We start from the raw sequence: 19,314 nt of genomic DNA, 5'->3' as shown, positions 1-19,314 counted from the left end.
ATTTGAAGGTGTAGTCATGAAATGAACAAATCTCAGAGAGGTCTACCAAAATTAAGGTACATAATACCAAGTATCAAAGCAAGAAGAAGTCAAAAATGTAAAGTTGATGAACGATAATAGGAACAGCTCTGCTCTGTTGACTCAGTCAACAGTAGAACTAAAAAGACAGATTGCATTGTAGGTCTGCCATGGTTTTCAACAACATTAGAATTAAAAGAAATCTGGGAATCGTCACATTTTCAAATAATTTATGATTTTACCATTTGCCTCATTATAAATATAACATGTATGCTTCAAAGGCTGTAACTAACATAACACTTGGTTGATTTTGAAAAAATTTCAATATTATAAAGATTTTCATAAATTTCAGAAGCAATAATCTGGTAATAGACGTGGCCAATATGTCTTTCTATTGTTATCGGAGGTATACTGCACTGGGCAGACTGGTGATGCAAGGTGCCTTAGGCAAAAAGCGAATATTTATTTGAGTAATTGGAGTGACTAATAAAAAATTAGGCTACCGTAGTCATCACTAGCCATTATTTGTATACAGTTAGAAATCTCTACTTTTGCATAGGGTACCCTAACCCTAACCCTAACCCTGCCTAAATTCACTACGTTCAATGACCCACCATAGACTCCGGTCAGTCAAAATGACTATTTTGAACTGTAGGCAGAGTTAGACGCCGGTTTTCCGAGCAAACAGAAAATGATGAAAGTCTTTTCTCAGTCCGGGATGATACACTCTACAACAACCACTCATCACCTAGTTAAGACCCAAATATCATTTTTGAATAAAAAATGACAAAAAATATTCGCTAAAAATAGAAAATTGAAGATATGGACATAGAATGAACAAAACTGATAGAGGTCCACCCAAGGTATATACCACGCGGTGGTTTTTGAGAAGAAGTCGTGCACAGACAGACAGACAGACAGACAGACAGACAGACAGATAGACAGACGACAGACGCAGGACAGAAACCCATCCCATAGGCTCAGTGGACCTATGGTCCGTTGAGCCAATAAAAACCAAAACCAAAAGAATAAGCTGTGTACATATAGACAGCTAAAGAAAAATTGTCAATATGAAAATTATCTAACAACAGCAGCAAATGCAAAACATAGAGCAGTAATTAACAAAATTGAGAATTAGTGCCCATAATTTAGAAATAGAGAGGTTGATACAAAAAAAATCCTTGCAGTGGTAGAAAGTGCACTGCTTGCGACCAAAATGAGATTGAAGACGAAAAGCATTTTATACTTGAATGCAAGCTGTATGAAAATGAGAGAACTGAAATGTTGAAGGAAGTAAATTTAATACATTGCAACAACGCAAATACCAATAAATTTAACAGCCAAAAAATAACAAAACTAGCAAGCTACATTTGTACATCTACAACATACGCTCAGACAACTGAGTGATCAACGATATCATTTTGAGACGCGATGCTGACATCAAGTGTGTGTTGATCGAAGTTTGACCCCCAAGCCACATGCTAAACTGGTGCGTTACCTTCGCAACCTTTTTCTTTCGTGCTCCTCGCGTCGATCTAGTAAAATTCTTAAACCCAACAGTACTGTAATTACACAACTTATATGCAACTTTGTACTGGATTTGAAAACTTATTTCAACATCGTTTACTTAGTGTGCTGCTTTTCTAATTACGCAAATTTGTTTACATTATACGGTAGTACCAGCTCTGAATATTTCAACATTGTAATGTATTGCTTTTATAATAAATACGCAAACTCAAGTTATTTTTACCATTGTTTAATAGGGAACTGACCCGGGGTATTGGGTCTGTGAATATTTCAATATTACCGACTTGATAATGCGTTGTATTCGTAATAATTATGCAAACATAGAAATGGGCGCATTTAAATCACTGAAAAAGATATTTGTCAGGTTTCTACCGAAAATCGGGAAAATATTTTAAATACTTGTGATTCAATGTTCCAATAATGAATTATTTTATTCAAGATGAAGTAAATATATAATATAAACCATACAATACAATAACATACCATACTATGCCTAACGATAAATTTTACTATACCTAATATACTCTGGGCAATTTTGGTGCTTCCACTTTGCTACTTCCTCAGTTTTTCATCTTTATTAAAACTCGTCAGATGTGTAGTAAAAAGTCCAAGGTGTTATACAAAGACCGTGCTTTTGAAAATTTAGGTCCTAAACTTTTTAATGAATTACCTCTGTCTGTTCGTTCTAGTCCTTCAGTAGACATTTTTAAATCCAGACTGAAAACGCACTTATTTAAATGTGCTTTTAATATTTGACTGATTGTTTATTGTATCAGCGCCTTTGATCTTCATATGTTGGAATTGTTGCGCTTAATTAAATAGAGTTATTATTATTATTATTATTATTATTATTATTATTATTATTATTATTTATTGTAATTTTCTTTTTCTGAGTCAATATCCAAATAAGGATATGATTATCCAATAAAGATTATTATTATTCCATATTTGGAATTTGCATTTCCTAATATGGTAAGATGCAAATACCCAGTGCAATAATGCAAAATTGCGGCATGCTGTAACTTATGGCGTTACAGTGACAGATGTATGATAATTAAAGTTATCACAAAGCACTCAAATAGTACAGGGGTTGTATCTTCCTGTGCTATGTGTCAGTCAGTATGATCACCATATACTTTCTTCATTTATACATGAGGTATTTATATGAAAACCTATTAAATACTGTAAATGCAATAATTTTTCACTATAATTTCGCTATTTTCATTGATAAGTGGAATTTGCTAAATTAAATCCACATAAATTTGTAGAATAAACATGGAACTCATTGTTTCCCTGCACAGTTTGTGAAACCTAGTGAAATAAAAATGATGAAATCAAATGTCAGTGAAAATAAATGGTATTATACATCTAAAAATGAGGGTGGGATGGGGGGTTACTTTCAAGCATACTGACACGGGTGCAGCATGAACCTCTTAACCATGAAGTGATGAAGCACCATTTTTGCACTGATTGTTAGTACTAGAATGCTAAGCTACCAATCCAATCCAGGCTACCAATACAAAATTTATTGGTCATTGGTTATAATTTCCATGAGAATTGACTGGGTTATATGCCACTTGTGACCAGATCAGAGTGGCATGCTGTCTCAGGATGTAAAATATACTGTAGAATACTTTATTTTGGCTTGGAATTTATTTTCTCTATTTTCGCTGGAAGGATGCTTCAGTGAAAATAAAATCCAGCGAATATACTTTTTTTCCAATATCTCACATTCAACTCATCAAAAATCAGTGAAAATAAATTCCATGCAAAACACCCAAAAGCTTTTTCAGCAAAAATTAATTCCAGCTAAAATAAAGAATTTCACAGTATCCTATAAATGCAATACTTCCCATTAGTTCGCAGTCCACAGTAAAAAAAACAACCTCCAAACCATATTTATTTGGTTTGATTGTATTGCCGACATGGAGCCTCCCACCATGTCTTATTTCAACATTATCTCAATCCCACTGTCTATATTTTAACCAGCCCACACCTTCTTTCACACCACCCACACAATAGCCACAAATAGATAAACTATAATACTGTTGAAGAATGTTTGATACAGTTTCATAAAAACATTTAGAACTTGTTAATTTTTTGTACACTGGAATATTAATGTAATATAAGCTACTGTATTAGCAATTCTGAATCAAAGAAAGCTTTGAGTATTGAAAATTCAAAATTACTTGTATTTGAGATTATGATGGAAAAGCTGAAAACTGACAAGTTATGCAAATCAGGTATCTAATAAGCACAGATTTGGGTTTCATTGAAATGTCATAAGTACCAAAAAATTATCAATTATTATGCTAATTAGAGAATTAGGGAAGCATAGATTTTAACCCAAAACTAATCAGGTCTGTACATTGCCATAGAGCCTCTATGTGCCAAGTTTTCTTGAAATGGAATAAACAGTACTTGAGATATCAGTGTGAAAACTGAAAATTGGTTAATTATGCAAACTAGATAATTAATTCCCACAGATTTTAACCCAAAACTATTCAGGTATGTGCATCGTCCTAGAGCCTCTATATTTCAAGTTTCATTGAAATATGATGATTAGTACTTGAGATATCGGTGGCCGAAAATTGACTAAACATTATGCAAATTATGCAATTAATTGAATGCACAGATTTTTACCCAAAGCTAATCAAATCTGCACATTAGTTCAGAGCATCTATGTACCAAGATACATCAAAATCTAATTAGTGGCTCTTTAGATATCAGTGGAACAGTCATGGAACAGCTAATTATCATGCAAATTAGGTAATTAATATGCATGAATTCTACCAAAACCTAGTCAAAACTGCGCATTAACCCAGAGCATCTATGCATTATGTTTCATAAAAAACCAGCATGTCGTTCCTGAGATATCAGTGGAACAGATGGACACATACATACACCTCTCACCATAACGACACACATTTGATTAACTTTTAATATAGTTGAATTAACTTTTAATATAGTTGCGATATGAACTTAACTGAAATGCGTTCCCATATATGGTTGCAATTCATATGGAGTTTAAATAAACTCAATAACAATGCAATTCAACATAGAATTGCGTTTTAATTAAGTTTAATCAAAAAAAAGTCTCGTGACTTAACATAGAAATGTTTACGAAACTTAGGTTTAGTAAAAGGGGTAGGTTTGATACAATTATATTAATTAATATTAATATAAATTTAACAAACCTTCAATTTTACTAAAGCTAAACCTAAGCTACGCAAACTCAACTTAAATTTTATTAAATATTAATATAAATTATAAAAATAGTGTGGGTCATCACAATGTAGGTCCTGTTGTCATTAGTTGGTGTAAAGTTAAATTGAAGTCGTCACAACGTTGGTACCACACATGCACACATACAGATGCACTAACTTCATAGACTCCCATTGTGTGCATCTCACAATGGAGTAAAAAAATAAGGGTCACTAACCTCATTTTTGAATAAATCATATGCAACTACCAGTAACACTTGAATGAAGTGAATTGACTACCAGTCACAAACTGTGGTTACAGTGAGTATAAAGTAATAATATTATGAATGTTTTCCAGTACTGTGCGATGTTTACAACAATGAATAGCATTTTTGAATCTAATTATTTTTTGGAGATGGTTAACTATTCAAAAAATAAACCAATTCATCAATAATATTAATAAATGTGTACAGTTAAGTTCATGAAGACATGAGTGTTTTTTAGAATACTTTATTTTCGCTTGGAATTTATTTTCGCTATTTTCGCTGAAGGGATGATTCCGTGAAAATAAAATCCAGCGAATATACTTTTTTTTCTATATTTCACATTAAACTAAATCAAAGAAAGCTTAGAAAGAACTCCCATGTGCTGAGAGTATTGGAGACACATTAAATATAATTCGAAATTACTTAGCTGAAAACTAATTATGCAAATCAGAAAATTAATATGACCAGATTTGAGTGTAAAACTAATGAGGTCTGCGCAATGTAACAGAAAATCTATGTCTCCAAGTTTAATTGAAATGTGATTAGAACCAAAAAATTATGAATTATTATGCTTATTAGGGAATTAATATGAACAGATTTTTACCCCAAACTAATTAGGTTTGTACATTGTCCTAGAGCATCTTTGTACTAAGTTTCATTGAAATGGAATAATTAGTATCGTAAAAACTCAAAAATTTCGACCCCTCTAAAAATTCGACCGCCTATTTATTTGCCGGGTTTCGGTATTTTATTTACCTTCAAATTTTCGACTCCACTAAAAATTGCCGACTCATTCTTATTCGAAAATTGCGACCAGTTTTAGTTTTCCCCCAAACGAAAAAAAACACGATGTGAGCGTTCAAACGGGACCTTCCTCGAAGGCATGAATCCGGGTTTCTGATTGACTGAGAGATTTTTATTTTATTGGTAACGAAAATATATTCTAAATAAACGAAGTTTCAAATAAAAACAAACACAAAAATCTCGGCATGCTGCGTTTCTGAATTGTTGATTATTACTGTACTCAGTAGTGATTATAATAATGTACACAAAATAAATTTGTTGAATGGTTATGAAATACAAATAAAAGTCAACTTAGTTTCATCGTAAGCGAATGATTCCGGTCTCGTATAAACGTTTGATGCTGTAGGATATCCGCCATGTTCTCTTAGGTCAAATAGGTCAAATCGCTAATTAACCAATCAAAAAGCTGGATGATGCCAACGTGTTCAAATTACCATAGCTTATTTAAATATGTTAATGTTATTGAACGCAATGCGGAAGAGATTGATGTTGTAGTGATAACTATGGTTTACCTTTTCCCCCCTGCGAACTTTATCTATGGGACGTCCCTTATTTCCGGAGCTTTCCGAAGACGTTCGGGTCGGACTGGAGTCGTTATGTTAGTGTGTGGCGCCATATTTGTTTTTGGTGAGTTGCGTTATATTTCCGTGTTATTCTCGGTATTAATGACTTATTAAATGGTAGCAGAGCATAAACATGGCAAATAATTACAAGAATCCACCCGTGTTTGCTTCCGATGCGGTTTACGAAACATGGAAAAATGAAGTTAAAATAATGGAGACTGATGACCGACATCGAGAAAAAGAAACAGGCGTTAGCGGTAACTCTGTCACTCACTGGCCAAGCCAAAGCGAAGGCGCTTGATATAGAAGTAAGTGAGCTTAATAAGGAAGATGGTTTGGATATTTTGCTTAGAGAACTGGATTCTTTATTTATCTTGCGTACGATGCCTATTCAAAATTTGAGTCTTACGGAAGAAAAGAAAACATGCCGATGGCGGAATTTATCGTTGAGTACGAACGACTGTATACCCAATGTCAAAAGTACCAAATGACCCTTCCCGATGCTGTTCTTGCCTTCAAGCTGTTGGATAAAGCCCAATTAGATAAGACCGAGAGGCAAATGGTGTTAACAGCGGCGTCTGATTTAAAGTTTGCATCAATGAAATCGGCCTTGAAGAGAATTTTTTCCGGGGATCACGTGACTGGGGAAAGTGATTTGAGCGGGAATTGCGCCTCTGGCATCACGATAAAACAGGAATCGGCATATGTCACTGAAAGATTTAATAATTCCAAGTTCTCCAGTGGCAAAAAGGCCTCTCCATCATATAAGCAACCCAAAAAGTACAGAAATTCGGATAACTCGGAAACCCCTAGAGGTACAAATCCATTGGATAGATATGGGAAGAGAACCAGATGCATGGTCTGTTAGTCAGTAAACCACTGGGCTAAGAATTGCCCAGACAAAGATGAACAAAAGGCATGCATGGTTCAAGAGAATGATCCGATTAATGAGACATGTAATATAACTTTACTTACTAAAGAACAGCCTGATAATGAGATTTTAATGACTGAGTCATTTGGGTGTGCTATAATTGACACTGCATGTACACGCACTGTGTGTGGAAGGAAATGGCTGGAAAATTATGTGGATGATCTCGACACCATACAGAAAAAGGCGGTTATCAGGAAATGCAGTAATAAAGCCTTCAAATTTGGTGATGGTAAGAAGATAATTTCAAAGGAAAATGTCATACTACCGGCAAAGATAGGAAACAATATTTGCAAGATTGATACAGAAGTGGTAGATGTAGATATACCTCTGTTGCTGAGTAAAACATCATTAAAGAGAGCTGAGACAAAATTAGATATTTGCAACGACAAAGCAGAAATGTTCAAAGAGCCTGTTAAACTAGAATTCACATCAAGCGGACATTATTGTGTTGACATCAGAAAATTCAAAGAGAACAAAATTACTGATCAACAAGCTATGGCCTTGATGGCTGATGATACAGAGCCTGAGGTGACTGAAAGTGAAATGGTACTGATTGGTGAGAATATAAACAGAGTGGATCAAAAGAAAATCCTGGTAAAACTGCACCGCCAATTTGGGCATGCCTCGGCAGAACGATTAAGAAAATTATTGGAGAATGCTGGCACAAAAGATAAAAATGTCTTTCAGAATCTGGTGGAAGTGATTGACAACTGTGAAGTGTGCTTCAAATATAAAAAACAATCTCCCAAGCCTGCAGTTGGTTTTCCATTAGCTTCTGATTTTAACGAGACTGTAGCTGTCGATTTGCATGAGTTGGAAAGTAACCTATGGTATTTACACATCATAGATGAGTTTTCTAGATTTAGTGCTGGATCCATAATTACCAGTAAGAAACCGTCTGTTTTTGTACAGAACTTTATCCAGCATTGGATTAGCATTCATGGGGCACCAAGGAGATTGTTCAGCGACAATGGTGGTGAGTTTAACAATAAGGAGGTAATGGACATGTGTGAGAATTTTAACATTGAGTTCAAAACTACTGCAGCTTACAGTCCATGGAGCAATGGGCTTCTGGAGAGACACAACCAATCGTTAACAGAAATTCTGAGAAAAGTTAAGTCAGAAAAAAGTTTGGACTGGGAGACGGCGCTTAGCTGGGCTTTGTCAGCAAAGAATAGTTTGTGTAATGTACACGGATATAGTTCATATCAACTTGTTTATGGAAAAAACCCAAATCTACCCTCTACACTAGTTGATGAACCTCCTGCTCTAGAAGGGATGACAACAAGTGAAGTTGTGGCTAAACACATTTCTGGTCTGTACAATGCGAGACGTATATTTACAGAATCTGAATGTTCAGAAAGAATTAGACGAGCACTAAGGAAGCAAGTAAGACCTGCTACAGAATCAGTGAGGATGGGGGACAAAGTCTATTACAAAAGGCCGGGTGCTGCTGAATGGAAAGGACCAGCAGTAGTAATAGGATGTGATGGTGCTGTGATATTTGTACGTCATGCTGGAATGATAGTTAGAGTTCATCAGTGCAGATTAAAAAGAGAAATTTGGTCTGTAGACAGTGGTAAACATGAAGGCATACAAACTGAAAGAAATGCATGTATTCCTGCTGTGACAAAGACTCAAGATATGGAACCAGATGATGATATGGAAACTAGGAATGAAGAACCTGATGAAAATCCTAGTCCTACAATTGCTGACACGACCAATACCTATCTGGCAATTAAGCCTGGCAACACCATAGCATATAAACACAAAGATACAGGTGAGCAACTTACTGCCAAGGTACTGAATCATGGTGGCAAAGTCACTGGCAAATATTGTAACTGGTATAATCTAGAATACTTAAAACCTACACAGCTAGAAGGTGTCAAACAATCTGTAGATCTAACACAAGCTAATGAACTTCAAGTGATAAATCCTACCAGTAATGATGAGAGCAAGAATGACGAAGATGTGTTGGTTTGTGAGAACTTGTCATTTGAGGAGGCCAAATCAAAAGAATTGAACAACTGGAAATTAAATGCCGTCTATGAGGAAATTCCAGATGATGGTCAAAAGTGCATATCGACCAGATGGGTGTGCACTTTGAAAACTACAGAGCAAGGTGTACAAACCATGAAGGCTAGACTTGTAGCACACGGATTTGAAGAAATGGAGAGTAATCAGATACTTAAAGATTCCCCCACCTGCGGAAAGGAGTCGTTAAGACTGATTCTGGCGCTGTTAGCACAGAATAAATGGAAGCCATATTCAATGGATATAAAAACAGCATTCCTACAAGGACAAGAAATTGGAAGAGAAGTATATATCCAGCCACCCAAAGAGGCAAATTGTACTAACGTTATATGGCATCTTAAGAAATGTGTGTATGGGTTGGGTGATGCATCTTTACACTGGTACCAGAAAGTAAGGTCGGTGATGAGAAGATTAGGTGCAACAGTGTCAAAGGTAGACCCTGCAGTTTTCTACTGGATGGATAAGTATGGTTGTCTCGTTGGCATATTAGCAAGCCATGTTGATGATTTTATATGGGGCGGTACTAAACAATTTGAATCCTCAATTGTTGATCAAGTGAGAACTGAATTTTCCATAGGTAAAGAAGATAGTTGTGCATTCCAATACATAGGAATCGGGCTAGTTAGTGAAGATTTTGGAATAGCTCTACATCAGACTGATTATGCAGATAACCTAAGACAGATTCATATTGACAAATCCAGAGCTAAGCAAAAGGACCACCCTCTTACAGACAAAGAGATAGATTTAATGAGGTCAAAAATTGGACAGATATTATGGATAGCGCACCAAAGTAGACCAGATGTGTTGTATGATGCATGTAGTTTAGCATCGCGAGTCAAGGACGGGACAGTAAGAGCACTTCTTGATGTTAACAAAGTGATCAGAAAAGTCAAATCAGAATCGGTGCCTCTGAAGTTTCAATATCTGGGAGAGGGTAAACTATCTCTCATTGTATTCAGCGATGCGTCCTTGGGAAACCTCCCAGATGGTGGCAGTCAAGAGGGGTATCTTATTTTCTTACGGGGACAATCAGGAAAGTTCTCACCAATATGTTGGAACTCTCGTAAAATCCGCCGGGTTGTCCGAAGCACATTAGCAGGAGAGACGTTGGCAATGGCTGATGCCATTGATGCAGGCGTATTCATTGCCACTCTGTATGCTGAACTGACTACAGGAATACCTGATCCAGAAACTTTATCACTTACCTGCATAACAGATTGCAAATCTCTATATGAGGCAATTAGGTCTACCAAATTAGTCAGTGAGAAAAGACTAAGAATTGAGATAATTGGTAGAAAGTAAACAGGTGAAAGAAGTGATCTGGTCAGACACTACTAAACAGTTGGCAGACTGTTTAACTAAGAAAGGAGCATCTCCTCTACAATTGATGAAGACGCTGGAAGAAGGAGTTTTGGACATTTAAGAAACTATAATTTCAACTATGTTCCTGTGTTGTGTTGTGTTACTGTTCAAGTTTCGGGTTAACGATTTTCTATTGAACATTTGAAGACTTTGTGTTATTCAATTTATAAACTGTTACCTCGCCTTATAAAAGAAACAGATAGAGTGGAGTTTGATAACTATGGTTTACCTTTTCCCCCCTGCGAACTTTATCTATGGGACGTCCCTTATTTCCGGAGCTTTCCGAAGACGTTCGGGTCGGACTGGAGTCGTTATGTTAGTGTGTGGCGCCATATTTGTTTTTGGTGAGTTGCGTTATATTTCCGTGTTATTCTCGGTATTAATGACTTATTAGTAGTACGATATTTTGGCTTGGATTTTGATGCGAAAACGGCATGATTTTTTTTAAATAAAAAAATTAGTTGTTTTTAAAAAATAAACTGGTCATCTGAAGAATAATTTAACATTGTTCACAGTGATAACAGCTCATTCTCGAAAGGAAGCTTACCCGCTCACGCTAGTCACGATAAAAATCATACACGTGTACTCTTGAATAGACAGACGTCAATGACTACGGTAAAACTTAGACTCTATTTTAGCCGGCAGGATTGATTGAAATGTCCGAAAAATGACGCCAAAATACACCTTAAAAGTCCCATTTTATTTTCTTAAATCCCATTTTATTTTTTAATCCAAGGGCGAATTTACGGCAGAATTTGGTCCCTCAAATAAGGGACACGTGAGCTTTGATTCTAACCGGATACATTGCACTGGGTCGGGGAGATAGTTTGCTAAACTTCCATGTATCTTTTGTCCAATGGGTACCTGTACTTCGAACATTCGCAAGTTTTCCTAGGTAGTGCGAGACAGCTTTGTCTTTTGACCTATTAGTTTTGTGCTGACCTCTTCTCCGCGTCTTGATGTTTTGTTTTGCTTGTCATAATACTCACTGATTGATGACTTTGTTTAGATTTTGAGTTACAACTCGGCCACGACCTTTGCTTTTACCGTGAAACATGAGGAAGTTTACGTCAATTGACGGACATTGCATTTTTTAAAAACTAATGAAGCACACTGTCTATCATCCCCATTTTTTCATTTGCTGATTTCTATTCTGAAAAATTCGACCGTCCGAAAATGCACCTTAATTTTGACTCTAAAAACACGTCACATTTCTAACACCAATTATTTAAAACCGGTCGAAATTTTGGGGTTTTTACGGTACTTTAGATATCAGTGTGAAAGCTTAAAATTGGTTAATTATGCAAATTAGGTAATTAATATGTACAGATTTTAACCCACAATTATTCAGGTCTGTCTATTGTCCTACAGCATCCATGTACATTCATTGATATGTGATGTATAGTACCTGAGATATCAGTGTGAAAGTTGGTTAATTATGCAAATTAGGTGATTAATATGCACAAATATTTACCGGAAACTAATTGGGTCTGCATAATTCTAGATTCATTGAAATGTGATGATTAGTACTTTAGATATCAGTAGAAAAGCTGAAAATTAATTATGCAAATTAGGTAATTAATATGCACAATTATTTACCCTAAAACTAATCAGGTCTCTGCATAGTCCTAAAGGATCTATGTACCAAGTTTCATTGAAATGCGATGATTAGTACTTGAGATACCCATGGAAAAGCTGAAAATTAACTAATTATGCAAATTAGGTGATTAATATGCACAAATATTTATCGAAAACAATCAATCTCTGCATAGTCCTTGAGTATGTAAGTACCAAGTTTCATTGAAATGTAATGCTAACTACTTATATCAAATGCTGAAAATTAATTAATTATGCAAATTAGGTAATTAATATGTACTGATATTACCATAAAAACTATCAGGTCTGTGCAGTGTCGTATGACATCTATGTACCAAGTTTCATTGAAATGTGATGATTAGTACTTGAGATATCAGTGGAAAAACCGAAAATTGACTAATCATTATGCAAATTAGGTAATTAGTATCCACGGATTATTACCAAAAACTAATCAAAACCTAGCATTAGTTCAGAGCATCTATGTACCAAGTTTCATCAAAATCCAATGAGTGGTTGTTTAGATATCAGTGGAACAGTCATGGAACCACTAAAAAATAGCTAATTATCATGCAAATTAGGTAATTAATATGCACGGATTTTTACCAAAAATTAATCAAATCTGCGCATATGTTCAGAGCATCTATGTACCAAGTTTCATCAAAATCCAATGAGTGGTTCTTTAGATATCAGTGGAACAGTCATAGAACAGCTAAAAATTAGCTAATTATCATGCAAATTAGGTAATTAACGAGCATGGATTTTTACCAAAACCTAATCAAATCTGCGCATTGGCCCAGAGCATCTATGCACCAAGTTTCATCAAAAACCGATGTATGGTTCTTGAGATAGCAGTGAAACAGTCGGACACACATACACACATACACACACACATACACACATACACACACACACACATACAGACACACTAACTGCAAAGACTCCCATTTTGTGCTTCGCACATGGGAGTCAAAAATCAGTGAAAATAAATTCCACACTAAACGCCCAAGAAGCCTTTTCAGCAAAAATGAATTCCAACGAAAATAAAGTATTCCACAGTATATATTTATAAATGTATTATAGAATTCAAATGACGGTTGAAAACAACTTTTCAAATCACAATGCGGAAACGAATGCCAGTACATGCAATAATGGCATAGTGTTTTTAAGTTATTTCAGGTTTGTTTTGATATCACAGTCTTTATATTAGACTTTTCTTTCCTTATATAATTCATTATCTAGAACGACTACTTTTTCATTGCATTCTTCTATTTAGTCTATTTAGGAACATAATAACAAACAAGTCATTGAAAATGACACATAGTCCACGTTAAATTTTTGAAAGTTCTCTTTGTGCTCGTCATATTAAAGTGGAGGGGTTGTCGCGAGCGTGTCCTTGAAACTTGAGTTTCAAGTGGCATATACAACAGATTGTTTATTTACATCAAAACACGTGTTCTGTGTATTAGTAATATGGCCAAAAATAAAAACAGCCGTTATTCGGCCATCTTTGATCTGATTATGAAACACACTGATTTGTATGATGTATGTGCCAAATACAAATGAAAATGGTACATAAATTGTGGAAATATAGTAGTAAGGCCAAAAAGTCATATGTCAATCAGCCATCCTTTGAAACAAATTGTCATGGACATGCATCCTAACATGTATAAAGTACATGTATGTGCCAAATTTGAATGAAAACTGACAGAGCACGTCCAAGATACCACATAAAAAAAAAACAATATGCCTGCAAGTCGACCATCTTTGATCCAATTGCAAAATAAATCGTCATGGACATGTATCCTAACATGTATAACCTATGTAACAAGTTTGAATGACAACTGACAAAGCATGTCCAAATACAACATTTTCAAAAAACAAGATGGCTGACAGTCGGCCATTTTGAATTGAATCGCTAAACTACTGCATGTGCATATGTCCCACATAAGGTACTAGACACATGCAAAGAATGAACGGAATCGGTTCACAGGATTCTGAAATATGACTCTGGACACACTGACGCACGGACGGACACATGGACGGACAGACTCAGGAACTCATGGACGGTCGGGGACATGTATCCTAACATGTATGATCTATGTACTAAATTTGAGTGAAAACTGACAAAGCATGTCCAAAATACAACATTTTTAAAAAACAAGATGGCTGCCAGTTGGCCATCTTTGATCCAATTGTGAAATAAATCGTCATAGACATGTATCCTAACATGTATAATCTTATGTACCAAGTTTGAATGAAAACAGACAAAGCATGTCCAAAATAAAACATTTTCAAAAAACAAGATGGCTGCCAGTCGGCCATTTTGAATCTAATCGCTAAACCACTGCATGTGCATATGTCCCACATAAAGTACTAAGCACATGCGAAGAATGAACGGAATTATAAGTCCCCGTTTTCAACTTCGTCTGAACGGGGACTAATAAACAGGCCATTCAAATGTCATTTCCCATGATGCATTGGTGCAATCATGGGGATTGTGAAGCCACAGGTGATAAATCGCAAAGAATTAATATAAACAAGAAAATTAAACTAAATCTAAATAAATACTTCTATATTACAAAAAAAATTAAACAACGAATACATGACACAATGGCCCATATAAAGAGAATACCTCAATTTCTTGCCTGGCTGTTGACATTTACATCGGCAAATATGTTTGAAGCCCAGATTAAACGAATAAGCATTGGTAAGCTTCCCCCCTCAGGCCCACATAAGCAGTTTCACAGAAATCAGGGTTTTTTGTTTAATTGTGTAAAAAAATTATTTTTTGGAGATGAAAAATTCTTATATTTTGTTATTAGATTTTATCTATTAAATCATTTGTTGTTTAAATTTATATGATAATGACTTATTTTTCAATTGTTCAGCTGAAATATAAATTCTTTTTTTTTTATTTTGGTTAAACATGTTTTATTCTGCCCACAGATCCAGGCACCTAATAACTGACGTCTGTGATGACTGCGTGGGAAGGCTGTAAACTAATTTGACCGACAGAGACAGAAATCGCACAAACTAGGGAATAATAATTCCAGGACCGCGAAGCTAAAAAGCAAATCGCAATTCAAGTATGTTTATGGCGTCACGAATGTCGTTAGGTATCTGACTCACGTGCAACTTGAAATGCTACAAACAAACAAAAAACAAAAAAGTTGTTATTTTAAGAATTAAATTCAAATGTACGTAATTTAAAGAGTTTTATATCAATGACTGATTTTCTTGCTAAGACTGTTTAACGCACCGCGGTGTGGTATGACGTGGGTGGCAGACTGTGTGGGAGTATTTCGTAAAAGAAAAACAAATGACTTTGATATAGAAAAAAAAGGTAAAAACGGCTGAGATAAAACAAACAACATAGTAAAAGGATGTCGTTTAGTTAAATATGCACCAGTGACGTGCGTTTGGCAGTGCTTCCAAAGCACCTCGTCAGAAATGCAAGGGGGTTTTGATCGGCAAAGCCACCTCCGATCACCGGTCTGCAACACGCCCACGTACGTATCGACCTACCTGATGCGTTGAGCAGTGTAAATTCGCCCTCAGAGCTATATATGGCCATTAACGCCTCGATCTCGGCCTCCGTCATTATTCTGTATGTACAGTCGTCAGCACCGGACCCACGACACACTTGTAATAACACTTTGTTGGCCCTTCTGGTCCACCTCGACACAAAGCTCCCTTTCTATGTATATGTCTTAGTCCCAGCGACGTCATCAAACCCATGCTGGCACTGATGGCGCTGTTTATTATCGAATGAACAACTATTCAACTTACAAACAAGTAACAGGATCCTGTACGACAATGTACATTATTTTATCTCGAGATTTCATTTTGTTATGTGTGATCAACAAAAAGCGATATCACGTTTATCTAAAAATAATATATGACATTGTCCCTGGACATTGTATTGCAACCTTTGGCATAAAAAGTGCTAAAAACCATGAAAACGACATTGTTTGAGCCATTTAACATTGGTTCTTTGGGGGAAAAAGTCTCGTCATAACTGAAAATCGTATCATATCGTTTGGTGACATATACATAATCCGTGGTATATGGTGGCCATTCGTTTATTCTATTATACATTGCGTTAATGAACTTGAGGTTGGGGCGAATTCCAAATGTTGAAAACGATGCACAGGTTTTCTAAAACACGAAAAGCGGAATTTCAACAAAGACTTTTGGCAGTAGATAAAAGAAAATTCTACATTAGATGGAGGAACAAAGATGAACAAATTTTAATAGGCGATTTTCCGTTCAACTGCGAGATCTCGCGTATTGCGTGGAAGACGCGGGTCGAACGTCTGTCGCAGAAATTTGATTTTGAACTCGAATTTCATTTTTTCATAGCTCAAAGTCGAAAGACCGATCTTTAACAGGGGAATATTTAGTTTGGATGCCATTAATTCATCAACTGTGTATGACACATTATGATTAAAGGACGTAGACGTCGATTTGGGTCTAATATACACAAAGATGGCGATTTTGACTGTTGCGCACACGAACAAGTACAACCTGAGAGGTTACCAAGCTTAATTAGGTTTTTTTTTGGTGTTTGGAAGGCATCGAAGGAGTCTTGGTCGGCAATTAGTGCAAGTGGTGTCCAGGGCAAAACTCGCACGCATTGGATTAAGGTAGAGATGCAGTTTACCTGACAGGTATTTTAATTAGTTAGTTAGGAAACCAAGATGACCTCCCTTGTCCACAAAACTAAATATTTTCGGAAAGCTTATTGTATGAATTTTAAAATTTTGTTAGTATTTTTTTTATGGACACTGTAGTTTGAAATATGCACAAAAATGTGCTTTTTTGGTCAAAAGTGATTTTAAAAAAAAATAGCTTCTAAACCATGCTTCTGTTTCCTGTCAAAATTGGTTTACGGGTACATCTGTTTGCTATGAAGAAAGTGCCGTCTTGAAAACTGTCTACCAGTTGCCAATTTTGCAGGGCAGCAGCTCAAATTTCACTACTTCAAGTTTATGCATAAATTAACACCCAGGTCAGTTGTCTGTACGATTGTTGTAACACTATTCAACTAAAAACAAGACAAAAGGTCAAAGCGTCTAGGAGCTATTTTTTTAAAGTTCTGGGATGTGCACTAAAAAGAAGCTGAGATAATTGCTAATTTGCATAAAAATCCACTCAGTAAGAAGTTTGCTAATGCTCATAATTAATATGGCTGTAACAGTTCCAAATTTAAATGTATTATCGTTTTGTAAAAAGTTAAATATAGTGATTAATATGGAGATCTCGTCATTTCTTTTTTCACCATGTTTCTTTTTTATTATTTATGTACAGCCTTGCTAAATCTTGCTAAACATTCAAAAGAGAGAATGTTTGCACCTGTTATCTATATTTAAAAATCGTTTTTTGTTCCACTATTCACAATTCTACAAAATGTTAACAGTCTATAGCCAAGACTGTTTGGATAATAAAAAGCAAAAAAAAAAAGAAATTTTCACTCCCGAGTGCGCACGAACCTGCATTTCTACCTTAAGGGAAAATCTATGTTTATCAACACAAATGTCGCGCCACACAGATTATAAATACATTGTTGTAGAGCCAGTGAGTGAGAGCACTGTTGTTCACACTGGCCAGACCACGGTGTATTTCGATCGCACAACACTAAACACGCCCTCTGTAGTTAGGTCCGTGTTTGAATATACCCGTACCACTACGGTTATAGTTTGCCGATTACTTTGAATTTTGATTTTCGATGGGATTGTTCTGTTGGTCTTTCTAACCTCAATGCCTTGCTTTTATTTTGCAACAATGCTGTTAAATTGGTTATTACGGTAGGTTACATCTATTAAACTAAGATTACTTTCTTCTTGGGAAATAGAAAACAGTAGCAGAACTTCAATATCATTGTAATTATTTCCGGGACTACTAGTACTTGCTCCATACAATTAATACATGTATAATAGTTGTCCGAGACTAAACAGAGCAGTACGTGTATCAGTCGTCGCATTGGACGTTGCTATAGACGTGGACATGAATTCCCGATAGGGGGCAATTGTGTCACTGTTTATGCCACTGTGCGTGTTCACAAGAACTTTTGTTTAGAGTTCACAGCCAAAACAAAATCAGCTTGGACTTTCAGTTATGAGACATGACGAAACAAACGCTGCCAGTGATACATTTCGAGAGAAAAACACAAAATAAACGCAATCAAAGGCGCCGACTACGCGCGTTGGAAACAAATAAAACACGTCGCGACAAGGAGTCTCATCTGCCAATTTTACTGGCGCAAACGCATACCCAATGGTATTTTATAACCAGCTTCTAACATGGCTATGCGCCCTTCAATAAACATAGTTGAACTCTGGTGACCTGCCCTTTGTTATATAATACTATTTCCTTTATCATAGTTTGTTTCAATATGAATATGCATTGTCATAATTAATTTTAAATACAAACAAGTTTCGGGGTTGAACCAACAGTGGGGAATCAGTCTACCGAATGTCCTTAAAAGATGTAAATATCTTACAAAAACATTGGTGCCTAATTTGTTTAATTATTTCAAGGGACATAATTCCAGCTTTCAATTCAAAGTAATTCAGATATTTTAGTATAAAAACAAATGCTTCATCTCAGAAAAAAGTTCTGCATTTAGACGTGAATAGATTCATAAAAAATGCAAGATAACAGAAAATCCTAGCTGGCTTTTGCTCAAGTAATTTGTACAGGTGTCTGTCAAAAATTAATGACACACTGAGACAAATATGAACTGCCTTATTATAATCATTGTGTGACTACTATATTTTTTGAAAAGTAAAAAAACGCCCTCTATGAATAGCTATCAAGTTGCAAGCTCTGCTTTGTATGCAAATCAACTTATATAGTTAGTTAGTGTGCAGTAGAGAGAGAAGTACTGTTGCTTCTTGAGAATCTAAATCTTCAAACATTGCAATCTTTGTTTTTGAAATGCGTTTTAAATTAGTATTATTAAAGCTCTATCATTCTGTTCTAATAGCTGAAACAAATTCCTGTGAATT

The 19,314-nt window shown here is 35.6% G+C and overlaps 1 protein-coding gene across 1 annotated transcript in view; it reads right to left on the bottom strand.

The window, feature by feature from the left end:
* LOC102806701 (RWD domain-containing protein 3-like) overlaps window positions 1-16,020 on the bottom strand; it is a 42,179-nt gene extending 26,159 nt beyond the window's left edge. Inside the window, exon 1 of the mRNA XM_078008991.2 lies at window positions 15,830-16,020. Within this exon, the coding sequence (XP_077865117.1) occupies window positions 15,830-15,905 (76 nt within the window). The 5' untranslated portion in view covers window positions 15,906-16,020. The remainder of the gene's footprint in view (window positions 1-15,829) is intronic.
* Window positions 16,021-19,314: the final 3,294 nt, after the last annotated feature.

Source organism: Saccoglossus kowalevskii, chromosome 9 (genome assembly GCF_978046115.1).
Source record: "Saccoglossus kowalevskii chromosome 9, keSacKowa6.1, whole genome shotgun sequence".
In the NCBI taxonomy this organism is placed as follows: Eukaryota; Metazoa; Hemichordata; class Enteropneusta; family Harrimaniidae; genus Saccoglossus; species Saccoglossus kowalevskii.
The sequence above is the reverse complement of the archived record's forward strand: the minus strand, read 5'-3'. Positions and strand labels throughout refer to the sequence as shown.